The sequence below is a fragment of the Macrobrachium nipponense genome, chromosome 1 (assembly GCF_015104395.2).
Source record: "Macrobrachium nipponense isolate FS-2020 chromosome 1, ASM1510439v2, whole genome shotgun sequence".
Lineage (NCBI taxonomy): Eukaryota > Metazoa > Arthropoda > Malacostraca > Decapoda > Palaemonidae > Macrobrachium > Macrobrachium nipponense.
This window is the reverse complement of record NC_087200.1, coordinates 143,133,034-143,150,566: the sequence shown is the minus strand read 5'-3', so window position 1 is coordinate 143,150,566 and position 17,533 is coordinate 143,133,034. Positions and strand designations below refer to the sequence as shown.

The 17,533-nt window shown below is 38.0% G+C and overlaps 1 protein-coding gene across 12 annotated transcripts in view; it reads left to right on the top strand.

Annotated features, from left to right (window-relative positions):
- The first annotated feature begins 2,399 nt into the window (after positions 1-2,399).
- Positions 2,400-17,533, top strand: part of LOC135219701 (axotactin-like) — a 97,041-nt gene continuing 81,907 nt past the window's right edge. For 8 of the 12 annotated variants that reach the window (XM_064256678.1, XM_064256684.1, XM_064256679.1 and 5 more), the window contains exon 1: positions 2,402-2,652. In XM_064256678.1, coding sequence (XP_064112748.1) covers positions 2,638-2,652 — 15 coding nt within the window. In that variant the 5' untranslated portion in view covers positions 2,402-2,637. Of the gene's footprint in view, positions 2,653-17,533 lie in introns of all 12 variants that reach the window. The other 4 variants (XM_064256685.1, XM_064256688.1, XM_064256687.1 and 1 more) reach the window with 2 other exon arrangements.

Sequence of the window (17,533 nt, the reverse complement as noted above, 5' to 3'; positions counted from 1 at the left end):
ACTGAGTGAAAAAAACTTCCCACAACATGAACACTGTCTTGTATAAGAGTTTATTTTATTCTGAACTTAAGATAAGCTAAGAATATAATTTTCTGTAGGATCTTTTTCAGGTAGTCTTCATTTACTAACAAAAATATGGAAAACATATGAATGATTCGAATTCAAACTGTTGACTTCTAATTGTTCTTATCAGCTGGCAACCGAATGTCAATTTCAAGTAAGGAAGAAGGGGTTAGTGAGGGAAATGTAGACCCGCCTCTTAGTGTATATATATATATATATATATATTTATATATATATATTATATATATATATATAGATATATTATTATATATATAATCTATATATATATATATTATCTATATATATACAAACTAGTGTCAAGAAAATAGGAGTATAAACAGATTTAAACAGCTAAAAGTACATGAGAAGAAGATTAGTCACCAGGGAAAGCAAAACAGCAGAAATACAAAAGGCTATGATGCCTACAATTTCGATAAATCTCAGTTGGTGAATAGTGCAGTCTGAGGATTTACCAACATTCACAGATTAAACGTAGGAAGATAAAGTTTGACGGATGCTACAAGGCCACCTGAGGTGAGAAAGTATTCTCTCCTTGAGCTAACCAGAATTGTGACGGATTGTACACAAAGAACAGAAAGAGAGAAGCCTCTTTGAAGTTGAAAGTAGGAGGAACCAGGAACCGGGTGAGAGTAGGCTCACGGATCAAACGATTTCCTTTAGATTCTACTATATTGCCGAGAATGGTGATAAAAGAAGAGCCAGACCAAATGTGAGGGTAGTAGCAGAGTGGTAGTAGTACTCCAGACAGGGACGAATAAGTCCAACAAAAGCGTTAACAGCCGAGATGATGAAGAGGAAACCATGGCAAACAATAGTGCATACAATAATGCGTGATGGGATTAAATGTTTCAACAATATGCAGACGGTTCTATGGTCATCATTGGGACCATACTCTCATTCGAAGCTCTGGATTTGTTTCATAAATCAGCTTTAACTGCTGAACGTAAATATGTTTTACTCTTCGTTTGTCGGTCCGCCAGTGTTTCTGCAACCCTTACTTCACCATCATAACTCCTACACATTTCAAGATAGTTTGGCCAAACTTGGTATAAGAGTATACCGTCATGTTAGGTCTGCCTGCCTGTCCGTCAGTGTACATTCACCTACTATTTTGATGTCGAAGACTCTGAAGAAGTGAAATTAAGCAGATTTTGATAACAAATTCATACTTGGTTATATTCTTTGATTTATAAGAAAAGGAATGGACTTCATATTTTTTCACGTATATTCAACTAACGGAGTTCTTTCAGATGACCCCAAGGTTAGTGACTTTGCAACTCTGACCATGATCATTCTTGGGATAGCTGCCTTCGGGAACATTCATGTTTCATAACACATTGTCTGGAGAGAAAACGGTCGGTGTCTTCGTCAACATTTGATTGATTTGAATGCTTTAAGGATGTCACAGACACTAGGAAACTATTACACAAATATCAACATCGTTCTCTACGAATGTTCGTAGTCTTGTTTTCAACCTGTTTATAATATGGATATAAGTTGTCGTGTGTTTACAGCGTTCTACTCTAATGTGAACGTCCCCTTACAAAGGAGACGGCAGTGTGCTGAGTATGCGTGTAATACTTTAGTAATATTCTTAGGTAGCTTGTTCCATTTTCTTTATATTACCGTTGTTATAACTTGAGTTACTGTTGTATACATTCATGTACTTTTCAATTACGCAAATATGCGCACGCGGACCCGCACAAGCCTAAAAAAAAAGGAACACAGAGAAAGGTAAGGTACTTCATGTATGCAAACGATTAAGGAGGTTGACCTGAAATTTATCTTGCTTACCGACTAATTTTATCACTACTGGTTATCCCAGAGAGAGAGAGAGAGAGAGAGAGAGAGAGAGAGAGAGAGAGAGAGAGAGAGAGAGAGAGCTGAACTGATAAGTTACAAAATCCTATCAGTTATTTTGCTTCAAGTTTTCCGTGACCAATCATAATGAGTACCGTCCTAGCACACTCTGATCTCATTGGCTACAAGGATACCTATCTACTCCAATAAAAAGGTCGTTATCGAATTGTCACGAAATTATGATTGGCTTATCAGTCGCAGCAGCTGTGGATAACCCTACAGAATAATATTTTCATTAGAGGTCAAAATCACAATCGTTTACGCAAAACATCAGCCTTGTTGCACGAAAATGTCTCTGGAGAAAACGATGTAAAAGCAAAGGTCGATATTCCCATGAAGTATGTATGACGGTGTGGACCTTATGATGTGAAGCTATACATCCGACTACTTGGCTACAATCGCGTCTTACAGAATCACCCGGGATCCTCAAAACACCAATTACAAAAAAAAAACATCGGTTGTATGAGGAGCTGGGGCGCAGTCGACCGGCGGCCTCTGACGGGAAAGGGAATTTATAAGTGTTCTGGCCCCGTCATCCATTATTCTTATATATTGTTTTCTTTTGCTTTTGTTGCCTTTACGTACTGTGGGTGTGAACGAAAAGAATCAGACGTCGATGCAGTGATCGAAATTAGGAGGAAAGGAAAGATTCTTGTATGACCCCGAGGAGTTGAAAATTTGAAGACAACCAAGATGAAGACTCATAAGGTGAGATTCCAAATGGTTATCTTTTACTGCATTTAGTTAGAAAGGTTTGAGTAACTACTGGATAAGCAAATGAACAATATGTGCCTTTCCAAAACAAAAGTCCACAATTTTAAAAGTTATATTGTTAAACATGATGTGAGTGCCTAGTTTACACCAGTAGACCACAGCTGCAGTTTGTAATGGTTCCTAGTTTCCAAAGAAATCTCGCCAACAGTATCTCTTCATCTCTTGCTACTACTACCATCTGTTACGTTACCAGGCAGGGAAGTATGCTGATGGAAATATTATGGATAGTGGCTTGACGTGTTCCTAATAATGATTTCACACAGGTAAAAGTGAGAGGACAAGGTTGCATTAAAGGGAAGTGAGAACCATGGAATATAAACGTAAATCCATTAGGACACACAGAGAGAGAGAGAGAGGAGAGAGAGAGAGAGAGAGAGAGAGAGAGAGAGAGAGAGAGAGAATATGCCGTGGGAAATACATCATTTAGGGTTTATAGCAAACATTTTCAAGACGGAGTTATTAATTGGCAATGGTTAGTTTTGGGTGATAACAACTTTAGAACAGACTTGAATATTAAGGAAAGAAGGGTTTTAGAGTTGACAGACATGACATGGTACGGTGTGGGCGATGCTTCTTGAATAATAACACGATAATCGACCGTAGATGATGAAAGGAAGTCACTAAAATGATCAAGATAAAACATCCAGAACGTGAAAAGTTTTACAGATTAACACGTTATGGGGACCAGAATAATAATTTCATAGAAATTATGGAAGATAACCTACAATATATAAAAACATAACCTAATCAAAATGTAAAAAGCGATGTCTGGAAAGTTGCTGATCCAGAAAATGCAGTTGAAGTGGTACTCCGGATCAGAAAACCTTTCATCTGTATATGATTCATCAAAATTTTTTTTGACCTTTCTTATGCGTTTGCGCTGAAACTTTGGCTCAACACCACATTTATTTAAGAGGTTTTCAGCTGCCTCTTTTACTTATGTGTAGCTGTCTCTCATTTGCATTAGAGAGTCAGCAGAGTTCTTCAGCAAATGAATCGCTTTGTCTAGCATCATCTCCTGACTTTGCAATGCCTCAGAAAGTGCATTTATTGTTTCTAGTCATTTTGTTTGCACGACTATCAGGAATATAATGATAATGATGATGATCATCATTATCATTTATATTTTCATTATTTCTATTGCCTAAACATATTTACAAATATATTGCCAAATCAATCTACTAAGACATTATGATGGGGCCAGATGGGCCCCCAATCACAGTGGACCCGGGTGCATTGCACCTCTTGCACCCCCAGCAGTTCCGCCACTGGACAGGACATTTACTGGAAACGTTTGGTCATTGGTCTGAAGAAACGCTGTGTTGGGTCTCCGTGATTTTAAGCAAGTGAACCATCAGTTTAAGCTAATCACTTGTTAGACATACCAGTTGCTGTACTACAAATTGTTTCAAGTTGAAACAGGGACCAAGATTAAATAAAAGCTGTTCGAAAACTACTATCAAGATGTAAAATTTAGATAACAGGTAATACCACGCTTCCACGTGGAGCCCTATACCTAAATGTTGAATTCCTACAATTCTGGGAGGATACAGATCCGGTAGTCCGGTGCTAGTTCATTCTTCTCTCAATAAGGCCGTGGGACATGTATACTGCAAGACAGACTGATAGTGGCTAAAATCTTTGGGCCACCCAGAAAACAATGAAGTATTCCTTTTTATACCGAATTCCAACATCTTTATCAGGAAATTTGTTATATTTCTTCCAATTCAGGCTGACTTAAAACTTAAGCACCATTCATTCTTTAATCGATGAAAGGGTGGCGTTTGGAAAGGTATACACTGCTCACATTTAAAAAACTATGTAAATAGAAATGTAGAAAAACCCACAAAGGCCGATTGAATCCAAGAATGATGATGAATTGGAATGAAGTAAACCATGCTAGCGAAATTAAATACTGTTTTCGAGAGAATGATACCAACTTCTCACATTTGAAATGAAATATGAGTGAGGGCATTTGAGTCATTAAAGAGGGTATAAAAATAGAAGTGTAACACGGCATATGTAAAGGTCTTCTCGACGTTCACAAACCTAAGCTCACATGCGTGAACAAGGGGTATGTGCACGGAATAATGAACAGACACAAGTCCCTTCGTACGAATAGGGTCATGTCCAGCGCTTACAAGCTGAGCTTTTATGCTCGAACCATAATGAACGCTTTTGAAACCTTATACGTACCCAGAACAGATTGACAACAGCCTTAGCATTGCATACCAAACACGAGGGACTAACTCGATTTCACGTTCAACAACCGTTTCTTTTTCTCAACAGCCAAGCTTGGGACATTCTCTTCCTGCTTCCGTTTTCCTGGTTTTTTACACATTTCCTACCTATCAGATTGATTTATTGATTGATTACAATTCCTTGGCATGGCAGTGTTCCGCTTCCTTCATGGTCAAGTTCTCGGCCCTGGGCTACACAGTTCCCGTTAGTTTGGCGTCCCCACTGGCCCCTACTCTTAAGACAAGCACTTTCAGTACTGTAGTTACCACACAAAATAATCTAATAGAACAGATGTGAGTTACACCACCTCAGTGAGTCGTCAGAAACCGAAGCATAGCAAAAAAGGATTTGTAATCGAGATTAAGCTAATAACAGTCCACTGCCCTCAGACCAAAGATGGGATCAGGCAAAATCAGTCTTGAGAACTGTCTGCCTACTTTGGAATCCCAGTCATGTCAAGTAAAGTGCAAAAATATCAAGGAAAGTTATTCTGTGTCTCATAGTCATAAAACCGAATAGTCTAGGCGTTTAGGGCATGCTTGCCCTTTTTAACTGTCATGAACGCAAGCCTTGGCTCAGTGTATTTACCTGGCATTGCCTGAGAATGTGCACTAAGAGGGTTGCTAAGGTTTAGTGAACTAAATAACAACAGAGCTAAAAATTTGTGTGATCATTTCAGGGTTGAACCGCTGAAACTAGGTCACCTGGGCCTTTAGTCGAGTTTAATGTGAATAATCTGTCAGTGTACGGGGTGGCATTGCAGGAACTTTGTCATGTAGATGGAAGGTGACAGTTGAAATGGCAATTTCATGGTTTGGAATCGGGTGCATCTGTAAGAAAATCTCAGGTGTCCAGAACTTTGTTAGGTTCTTGGTCAGGGCTGGTCCGTGTCATTAATGACATTGTCTGAAGGTCACACCTGAATCAGGAAAAAGCAGCTTGGTATGGGATTAGTAAACCGTGCCACGCTTGGACTGGTTCTTACTGTATTACTTTCACAATTTTCTTATTCTTGTTAATTCATCATAATTCTAAACAGTTAATCTGTCGAAACTTAGACTTTACCTTGGATTTCGAGAAATCATGCGTGAAATAGAAATATTAGAAGCTATTTATGAATGAAAGAATAATCCCTGATATTCATTCTCCTTTCAAAAATGTGCGCTTTCCAAGGGAAACTGAAAACTCAAAGGCTATGGAAGAAAAGGGGATAGACGGGAGCCATGTAGTATTTCATTGCAGTATCACACACAAACACAGGAGCGCCAAGATTTATTGAGGTGTCTTTCCAGTGCAAGTTGATATACATTTAGTAGTTAGCTGAAAATAAAGGCTAATTTTTTGTGCTTAAAGAAGAGTTTATAAATGAAATGTTAAAGGATTGGTGGTAGCGCCAAGAAGTTAGTATTGCTGTAGTTTACAGATTAAAATATTTGTAAAAAGTATGTAAACGATAACATTAGTAAGTTATTTTCGTTAACAAATTGAATCAATTTCACGAACCCCTGAAAATTGGTATGGATGACGGAAGTGAACTCATTCATTAGTTTTGTGCTAAATATCACCGATGGTTTTACAGAACAAGTCAGCATGGGCACTAAGAGCCTTTTCTATCTTAGAAAACAAACAAGTACAATTTTCAGTTCAAAATGAGGTGTGCAGAGCTATTACTAATTCGGAACCTTATTGAAATGAGTGATGTTCAATACGTAATGAAAATAATAGACCGCAGAGGAAATTTTTTTCATGTTTCTGAAGTGGGAGAGTGCGAATGGGCGAGGAAGAAGAGAAACTTTGCAAAGCCGAAAACCTTAAATCGATAGTGCTAAAAAGAACCGGTCATGTACAGAGAGCGAAAACAAATTGGCAAGGAAAAAAAAGCCAGAAGGAGATTAAGAAAACGCCAGAGTGAGAAGTAAAAATGACTAGAATAAATGACAAATTACAATACTATTTGAAAGTAATTTGTTTTTTGGAATCAGCCTCAGCACTGACTGAGAAGGTGCATATAGAGTGGTGTACGTATGTTTTAGGTAGAGACGTAGCTTGCAATCTACAAGGATTTTAGTGAGGTTTAATCTAACACCCTATCTTGAAGTGGGGCGGGGGTGAATTGTGTGTTATAAAGCTTCTGAGACAATGTCTTTCTTATCTTATTTCTCTTCATAATACGGATTTAAATAAAGAGAGAAAAGTAGTTAATAATTCGAAAAGCATATCCAAAAAGAGTGGTAGCTTAACCTTGGTAAAGCCTACCTGTACGAGATGTATGCAGAACTTATCCGGTCTTATAAAGAACTTCAATTCTGTATCTAGGGAGGCTCGTCTGTAACTGCTTTTCCTGCTACGTTGATCAGATTCTCTTTCTCTCAACAGTGACACAGTTGTTAGCTTTTTAGGCGCAAAGACCAACGGGACTGGTTCTCTAATGATCTTTTCTAGCCCAGACTAGAAAAAAAGTAGGGCTTAACCACGAAGGATGCTATAGATCAAACTCCTAAAGGAAGAAAGGTTGTTTGATCAATGAAAAACATAAGCAGAAAGAGATTAACAAAGCTTGGCAGCAGAAGGCAAGAAACCCACTCGTTTGAGGGAAGTAATTCTTGCACTGAGCTCACCAGATCAGGGACCAAAATAGTACCTATAGAAATGGTAGTGAAGAAGCCACCATGAGCAGAGGCTGAGGTAGAGGGTCGAGAGATGAGGCGAGAGTGGGATCAATGAACGATGGCACTACCTTGGATTCTGTCTTATCTAGAATCCTCTTAGATTGGAATTCAACACAGTAGTTCTTTTCTTTTCGTTTACACTATGACCATTGTTCTCGAGAGCTTGGCTAACTGTACGACTGGCACCTATAGCCATACATTAGCCTTAGGGCCTTTCATTCTGGAACACATTCCATGATAACTATGAAATCCAGAATAAACCATTTGCGCGTCTGTAAATTCTTGTAAATTAAAAGCTTTATCGTCATCCAACTTGTCACGGAGGAAACTTGTCCACTTGTTTCGTGAAAATAGTAAAAAAAATTTACCTACTTAGTATTTTAAAACATTACCTATGGAAGTTGTAGAGATATAATGATTGCGGCTGAACGTATCACTTATTAGAATGAGGCAGAAACCTATTGGATTTTGGCGAGGTACCTACACAACCCACTTTCCAGAACAGGAGAGATCCCAATTTAAAGTGTCACATTTTTCGGTTTAAGATTGCACAATTCACATATCATAACCATTAATGGCAACCTAATGCTACAGCCTTTCAATCATACTTTGTATACTTTGGCTTCGATTGCGCTTTCGTTAGCAGACCTCAAAGCATAATGGCCCCATTGTCTCCGCCATATAAAAACCATTAATTACAAAGCAATGCTGCTCACGCAAAGTCATGCATGCTAGAGGGAGACGTGAACGTACTGCAGATTCTTATACCCCTTCCGTCAGTCTTCCCAAGTTGAGCACCCTGTTTAGTGTCGTTGTTTTATGGTTACCTCTCAGCGCAAAAGACTTTGCCTCTTGATTAGTACTGCTGTTTAGTTCGACGAAAGGGTATTAAGCAGGAAAGACGCTCAGTTATTTATGCGAATTGTCGAAATGCATGTTGAAAATCGTTGCTGAACGAATCAAACTGGTTAAGAAAGAACAGACGATGTAGAATCTTTAGTTCAAACTAGTTAAAATGGTTATTAAGCCAGGGAAGTGTGAGAATGAATGAATGCCTAGAGGGTATTGGACTCACAGATGAGAACAACGTCCTCTTTCATCATGTTACATATTACCAATCACTCCACCGCGTCGGCGCAAATGAAGAGGATGCAGTTCTCTATAAGAAATGGCAGTGACTTTTCAGCTCGAGGAGAATCGAATGTCACCGGTTAGCTCCCTGGGCTCAGCGTTCAAAGAAAAAAATTGTTAAATTAACTGATAAAATATTAGATAACAGTAATCCTAAAGACACCGGTGTTCAGGGGACCACGTTTTGGTATTGATAAGTTTTCCTCGTTTTTATATTAATTTCTTCCTTAAATATGTGCGGTACAGTAGGTACGTTGTATGTACTCTATTTCATCCTACGCATTTTCCTCTCAGAGGAGTTAGCTCCAGAGAAAGTTACCCTCCAGTTATTGGCAGGCCTTTTATAGATGAGGCTGGTATTCCCATGTCTTTCTTCACCTTAGTTACGACCCTACACAGTCGGCTAACCACCAGGTTAATGGGTCACTATAGACTTTTCAGAAAGGGGCCCTAGGGCTTTCCCTTCCACCTGTAGGATTATGCTTTTCTCACAAGCGAGCTCGATCTTTTGTCTGATATAGGAAAAGGATTTTCCATACAAGCAAATTTGTCATCGTTTATTTTTTAGTTTATCAAATTTAACGTCGTTTGTGGTTTATATTTGCAAAGATGAATTTACTTGTATTTCCTATTGCGTTAATGAGGTCTTTGCCGCTCTTCTCGTTTGGCCGAGTAGCTAGCTACTTCGCATTCAGTAACTTTCTTTCCTTCTACAGCCAAGCTTCGGAATTCTTTTCCTGCTTCCAGTTTTCCTTGACTCCTATACTCTCTCTTTCTTTCAGATTCAGAAAGGTCTCTTGTTTCTTTCTTGGTTAACCGCACCTTTCTTCCTTCCCTCAGCTTCGTTTTCTTTGAGCCTCGGGGTGTCAGTAAGGGCACCGAGTTGTCCAGCTCCAACAGGTTTTCTGCTCTTATTAAGTCTGGCTCTTGTTTCAAAGCACTGCTCAGCCTTCGTCTATTCTCTTTCTTCTTCCGATGTTATTCATAGATACTTGCGTAATATGCCTATTTTTTTCTTTAGTTACTGAAATTCTGGATAATTTTTTAAATCAGTTTAATTATTTGTTCTTTACTGTAACAGGAAAAAGCATTTCTCATAATGAAATTCTGGGAAGTCTTTTAGATTAATAAAAGAAAGAAACGCAAAATGACCACATCACCGATTAATATTGAAAAGTACAAGGTACAGATTCAAATGTAGGACATTAAGAAGTAGTATTGTGAATGATAATAGAACTACACGATACAACCATGGCTGTAGCCAGCTTCATAGCGTACTGCAAGAAACTCGATTGATAAGATAAAGGACATTCATAGTGTTTGATAAAAAGCAAAACAGGAAACGCCACGAGAGAAGAAGAGGGAAAGAAATAGAATGATTTAGTAATTGTCTTATTTTCTGGACAGAATGAGGACCTGTTAAATGGTTAATCCTCACTCAATTGGCTCTTTTCTAAATTATTTTGGACTGTTGTTATATTCAGATTTCCCGCCCATGTTATTCTGAAAACCATATATAACTGACTTCAGGAAAAATTACAAGCATTCATTATTTTGGACCAGTTTTTATATTAAAGTTTCCAACCTTTGTTATTCTGAAAATCGTATATATTGACTTAACGAAAAATTACAATCACTTACATACAGGCATAACACGCACAAGATTAAAACAAATAAATGCACCTATATTCAGGCATGCCTCAGCATAAGTATAAACATGCACAGATGCAAGCGTGAACGCAAAGCTGTTTTATACTTCCAGAAGAGAGCCTCTGAGTATGGAGGCAGCCGTTACTCTCTGCCATTCATCATTTCGTAACATTCATGTCGAGCATAACATGAGTGAAGCAAGGCAGGTGAAGTGAAGTGAAGTTACTCGTACCTGGTAATCATCCCCCCCCACCCCCACCGCCTTTGGAAGAGCTGGGGTTGGTGGGGGGCGGGAGAGGGGGGGACAAAGTCTCCGCTATAGATACGATATCAGTAAAGATAGAGAGTGGAAAGTGAAGGTCTTATCTTTTGGTGAGGTTATACAGCACCCCGTCGGTTATTGTCCCTTCTTACGATTCATCTCTCGCATAATGTGTTTCAAATCATCTGTAAATACATTTCGTAGAGTTTCATGCTTTCTTATGGATTTTGGTTAATTATTATTAATTTTTTAGAGTTTCAATAAGACCTCACTATGTCATTAAGGGTTTAATGTCATTTGTAACTTCATTTTCTTTGGATTCTGTAGGACTGAAGGAAGTAATCCTATTTTACTGAATCTCATTCCATATATATATATATATATATATTATATATATATATATATATATATATATATATATATTATATATATATACGTCTCCTGAGAAAGCGTCTCACTCTATCCTTTTTGAGATTGGGAATTTTGATCGTGTTCCCTCAGTTGGAATTAGGACATTAAACTTCTTCTTTACTTGTTAGGAACAGAAATTGCGCCACTGTAGTTAAATACATTTTGTACATAAAAATATATGGATGATGACGCACGCACATTTGCTCCGTTATTATACATTTCTAAACGGCAGACATGGACGAAGACGTTGAACACATTTACATAAAACATTTTTTGAGAAATAAAGATTAAATACGTATGAATCACAATAAATATGCTACATGTGATCTAGTCTTACATAAGAGCATCATGGACCAAGTGTTAGATAAAACCTACATACAAGAAGTGTATTGCTTAAATGTGAATCCATTCTGTTCATGAGGAATTTTAACCGTAACCTTTGATAAAATGAACAGAGCTTCGGGATTCTCTTCCTTCTTCCGTATTTTCCTGGTTCTTGTCAATTCCCTTACTTTAATTAAGTAGCAGAGAAGTCTTTTCCTCTTCTCTTTTGTTGCTATAGCGAAGCGAAACCCTTTTCCCTTCTTCCGCCTTTATCCGCCCCACCGGCATTTGCTCAAAACAATATAGTATACCACTGTATTACTACTCCTGGACTTGTGTCGGTGTTTTATGGGTAGTTTAGCTTAAGTAGTCGGTTTTAGATCGTAAAACACCTCTATACTTTAGATTTTCAATGCAAGCATCTCTCTTCTGCGATTCATAAACATCTGTAGCAAGGCTTTTTTCGTCGTCAAGTGTACTAATTGGTGATGAGTGGTAGCATCAGGAACAGTCGTCACGATGGATTGGAGGTCTTGAGTTGGAGGTCTTGAGTTCGAATCCCGCCAGAGGAGATGGAACATCTTCATTGATATCCTCTTCGAATTCGAGGGCTTTAGTATTAAGCGTCTTCTAAAAAACCGAGGAAACTGAAAAGTTAATGTGACCATTAGATTCTACGTGTGCAACGAATGCCTCACTAAAGGTCAGTACATAAAGAAGCTTTAATTGCTAATGAAAAAGAGCAAGTGGGTGTTCCCCATTCCTTCATCTTTTCTTGCATTTCCTTTCCCAAATGACATTTCAATAGTGACTCAAGGGAGAGACAAACTCTTCACATAAATTGGCTAATTTGTTAACTTCTAATGCGGTCTTATGGCGCGCTTGTAAAAGATGTACGCTGGTTAAATGGTGCGTTTCGAGCAAAGGAAGACTTTTTACACGATAACGGTTCAATTAGAGGAAGTCTTGTTACATGGTAGGCATTGTTCGTGTTACATTGCCAGTGACCATACCTACGCACTTGATATGAAACACTGATGGCTGGAAGGTCTCCTTGCATGTTAATGTTCTATATTACAGCTTGGGTAGCAAGAGAGAGAGAGAGAGAGAGAGAGAGAGAGAGAGAGAGAGATTTGATGGATGGAGTTGAAAGCAGCAACTCTTGTGCATTTTTTCTGAAAGAACTTTGGGGCAGACTTTCCATCATTGTCCACTTGCAGCAGCGCAATGGTGTTGTGTGACAGAATTAGTTCTTGAAATCATTATTATGTAGGATTTAGTCCTGGAGAGAGCACACTGAAGGATTTAGCACTTGAAATGAGTGTGATCATTTTAGTCACTGCAATCAGTTGCCTATTTAACAATAAGGGATTATCTTTGTCCTATACTTTGTAATGCAAAGGGCTTTTAGATTATAGAAATCAATAAAAGATTCGAAAGAAGCAGTCCAGATAGGATCCACAGGGCTAATAAAATATCGAGATTGGCTATTAATACAAGAAGTATGCTTGCACTTGCCTCATAACGCACGGTGGGGTATTTCGCATTACGTAACCAACATGGTATTTTAAGAGTTCTTTTAGCCATACTGCCGGCGTCAGTAGGAGAGCTCGCTGATAAAACTATTCTGAACGTAGTATTTAGAGATTAATATTCCCTACTCGATAGCCATGCTGATTACTTAATGGCTCATCTCATTACTAACATTCTCATATACACATATAAGGATCTTGTTAAGGCCTTTGGGTTACTAACAGGAGAAGCCCATTCTCAGTGTGTCTCATGGTTTTACTCTAGCTGAATATGCAAGTACAGGTTTGAGGGCGTGCCTACGAGAGCATGTCTGGAAAGCCTTTCAGATGATCAAAACAAGTAACAAAAGCATCGATGTTGAAAGGAAAGAAGAAGAAGAAGTAGAAGAAGAAGGGAATACAGACAAGAAGGTGTTTAGTCGAATTTGACGTTTTAATGACACATGAGGGGATGTATTAAAAATCACGTGGGACATTTCTCTATTGCAGATTTCATTACTACAGCTATCGAATTCAGAACCTTACTCCGACTTAGTTTTTATGATCTCATCTAATGCGTCGTAAGTGAAATAGTGAGTATTGAAAGTCGTTACAATATAGCTCTCTCTCCGTCCCTCTATCGTGTTGGTTATTTCGACAACCAGAATACGGTCGCAATTAGTCTTAACTTGATCTGGCACCTGAAATCCAACTCCAAAGCCAAAAATGAAAGCAATGCTTTCAACAGCCGTTACTAATGCAATCAAATTCACACGGAGAGGGGCCTCATCGAGGTTATCCCAATGCCTGGAGTGGCGATGTTACCATTCTACAGACAATTCTACGTATTATTGAACACTCCTGCATTTGAACATATCTTTATAGCATGCATTGTTAAACTATGTACACCTAACCATTGCCAGCTATACATACATCCAAATTAATATATATATATATATATATATATATATATATATATATATATATATAGAGAGAGAGAGAGAGAGAGAGAGAGAGAGAGGCATAATTTTTGTGCTGTAATTTGGCATTCGAATAAATACGCCGGACCTTGCCAGTAACATTAGTGTTATCACCAGTTTTAACCGCATTTGTTTAAACGATGAAAAATTTCAAAATACCAAGTTGCTGTTTATTCCCTTTCTGCATATTTATGAAGGAAAGGATTTCGTATTCACAGCACTCACGTTTAGGAAAACATGCATTATATAGTCGTCTCATATGTATAGCAATGTACGTAATTACATACCGGCTATATGTCCTACGCATGATAAAAGCGAGATGTAACCGCCTATCTTTGTTTTGTACACACACACCATACATACATACATACATATATATATATATATATATATTATATAATATATATATATATATATATAGTATGTATGCATGTATGTATGTATGTATGTATGTATGTATATATATATATATATATATATATATATATATATATATATATATATACACATACACACACACATACACATACACATACCCCATCTCCCCTTTTTCACTGTGGTAATATCTGGCAGACGAATCACGTGCCAAAGTGATTATAATCATATAGTACATATAGAGTGGTGGATCCAGGATTCAGGAAAGGGGAAGCCGTTTGTTAACGTAAGGGGCGACGAGCACCGAGGACACGAGGCAATAAGCTAGTGGGTGTCGGGTGAGCAATTTCTCCCCCAGCGGTTTCCAGGGAGCATAACGCTTTAGAATATTTCACAAACATTTTGGTGCAAGTTTTGGTTCTTTTATGGTGGTTAAAATGAAAAGCCTGTAACCAATAATTCTTTTTTGATGGAAACCAGTTACAAATCTCCACTGATTGATTGAAATTGGGATATAGAATGCGTTCCATTTTCAATGGTTAGAGAATACTTATTGATCAAAACTGATATGTATATCATTCATACCATTCTTTGCTACAAAAATGTTAAATTACCTGCTATACTTGCATTAGTTGCATACTAGTAGTTAAGCAAATAAAGCAATGTGCATAAGTTACCAGTAAAAAGGAAAATACGTATTTGACACAGGTAAGTGGTACCCTACTTAATTTACGTTTCACAAACCCTAAACTGGGTAAAGCATTTGTTATACTAACATACTAGGCGTTTGAATTGTAACATTGAAGTTAAAAGGCAAATCCCAGTCTATGTTTGCTTGCCCTCTAAGGCAAACTTATCAATCACAACCTGCATTTATTTCAATATCTCTGATCACTGTGCACATGGATAATAGCTAAGTAACAAAGTCGATCAGCAATCCTCCTTCTCTCTCTCTCTCTCTCTCTCTCTCTCTCTCTCTCTCTCTTCTCCTCTCTCTTTCTCTCTCTCTCTCTCTCTCTCTCTCTCTCTCAACTTATGAATTTTGTTTCATTACTTTCCAAAAGGATGGAAACTAGGTAATGTCCCCCCAGTTTACAAAAAACATCCAAGAGAAGAGCCGGGAAATTATGGACCAATCTGTCTAACGTCGAATATTTGCAAGATTTTTGAGTCTATAATTGCAGATGAAATTGTGTATCACATTGATAGAAACAATTTGTTGTTAAACAGCCAACACGGTTTCAGTCAAAACAGATTATGCCTATCAAACCTCTTTGAGTTTTTTTCATAACATGCTAGGTATTTACGACAGTAGTAGAGCAATAGATATACTCTACTTAGATTTCCAAAAGGCTTTTGACAAAGTCCCACACTAGAAGCTGATGGCAAAAGTTAGAGCTTTAGGAATTGTAGGAGAAACAACAGACTGGGTCGAGGGCTGGCTAACTTATATAAAACAGAGTCGTACTGAATGGTGAAGAATCGGAATGGGCAGATGTAACAAGCGGAGTTCCCCAGGGTTCTGTCCTTGGCCCTCTCTCGTTTTTGATTTACATTAATAACATTGATATAGGCTTAACTAGCAGGATAGCCATAATTGCAGATGACACCAAACTAGGTGTAAATGCAGCAGACCCAAATGCAGTGGAAAGTTTAAGAAATGGTGTAAATAAAATGGGAGAGTGGTAAAAAAATGGCAAATGCCTTTTAACGTAGATAAGTGCAAAGTGTTATAAATGGGAACAAACAACCCCATGCCAGTACATGCTGCTTGGGAATGACATAAGTAGAGTAGAACAAGAGGAGGACTTTGGAATCATTATTACCAAGGACTTAAAATCCACAAAACAGTGCATAAAAGCTGAAAAGAAGACACAGAAACTAGTGGGATACATAAAGAGGCAGTTCAAATACAAAAATAAGGAAACGGTGCTGCAGCTGTACACATCAATAGTTAGATCCCATCTTGAATAGGCAGTACAGTTTTGGTCAACAACATTAAGAAAAGACATAAATAGATTAGAAGGAGTACAAGCAAAAGCCACAAAGTTAATTCCATCCATCAGGCAAATAGGTTACCGAAGATGACTAGAGAGCCTGAACATGTATGGCTTAAAAACACGACGATTGCGAGGATAACTAATAGAAACATTTAGGATACTGAAAGGCATAACAAAAGTAGACAGTAACCTATTTACATTAAACGAAAACCAGAAAAGATATAAAGGATGGAAACTAGAACTGAAGGGATACAACACATCCCATTTTGGGAACTTCATTACATACAAAATATGTGACACATGGAATAAACTGCCACCAGAAATTGTAAACAGCAACAGTGTGGAAGATTTTGAAAGAAAGCTAGACAAAATCATCAGACACTGTGAATACACGGTAAAACCTGCTAATACAGTTAAGTGAGCACACAATGTCTACTCGGATGGACTAACAAGTCTTTGAGGCATCCTAATCCTTGTAACTCCTTGTAACATTTACCTGCTGTTCTGTTCTTCTTTCTCGTATTCTTAGTCCTTCTCAGCATGCTGTTTTATCGTTAATTTTATTTTATTTTACACTTGATTTCTGAAAATCTGTCCTTTATACTACTATTGCTGAAACAGCAACAAGAACAACAACTATTACTACAACAGCCACTACTAATATTTATTTTTATAAATTTAGATTCCAGCTGACATTGATGATTGATAATAATACTCTCTTATGGGCGCCATCCATACCTGAAGTGTAAGGGCGGCCGCCCCCCTAAATTCGACCCTGTATACATATATATACTAGATACATATGTATATGATTATAATCGCTTTAGCACGCGATTCGTCTGTCACACATTACCACTGGTAAAAAAAGGGAGACAGGGTGTAGGCCCTGACTGGTATTGATTTTATTTTCAAGCTTGGGAATATAGTCGAAACTGGTCAGGGGTGCACGTCGAAGCTTGGAAATAAAATCAAAATTACTCAAGGGTGTAGGTCGAAGCTTGGAAATAATGTCGAATCTGGTCAGGGGTGTAGGTCGAAGCTTAGAAATAATGTCGAAAGTGGTCAGAGGTGTAGGGCAAAGCTTGGAAATAAAGTCGAAACTGGTCAGGAATGTAAGTCGAAGCTTGGAAATAAAGGCAAAACTGGTCAGGGGTGTAGGTTGGAGTTTGTTTGTTGAAGCTTGGAAATAAAGTTGAAACTGCTTAGGGGTGTACGTTGAAGCTTGGAAATAAAGTTGTAAACTGTCACGGGTGTAGCTCAA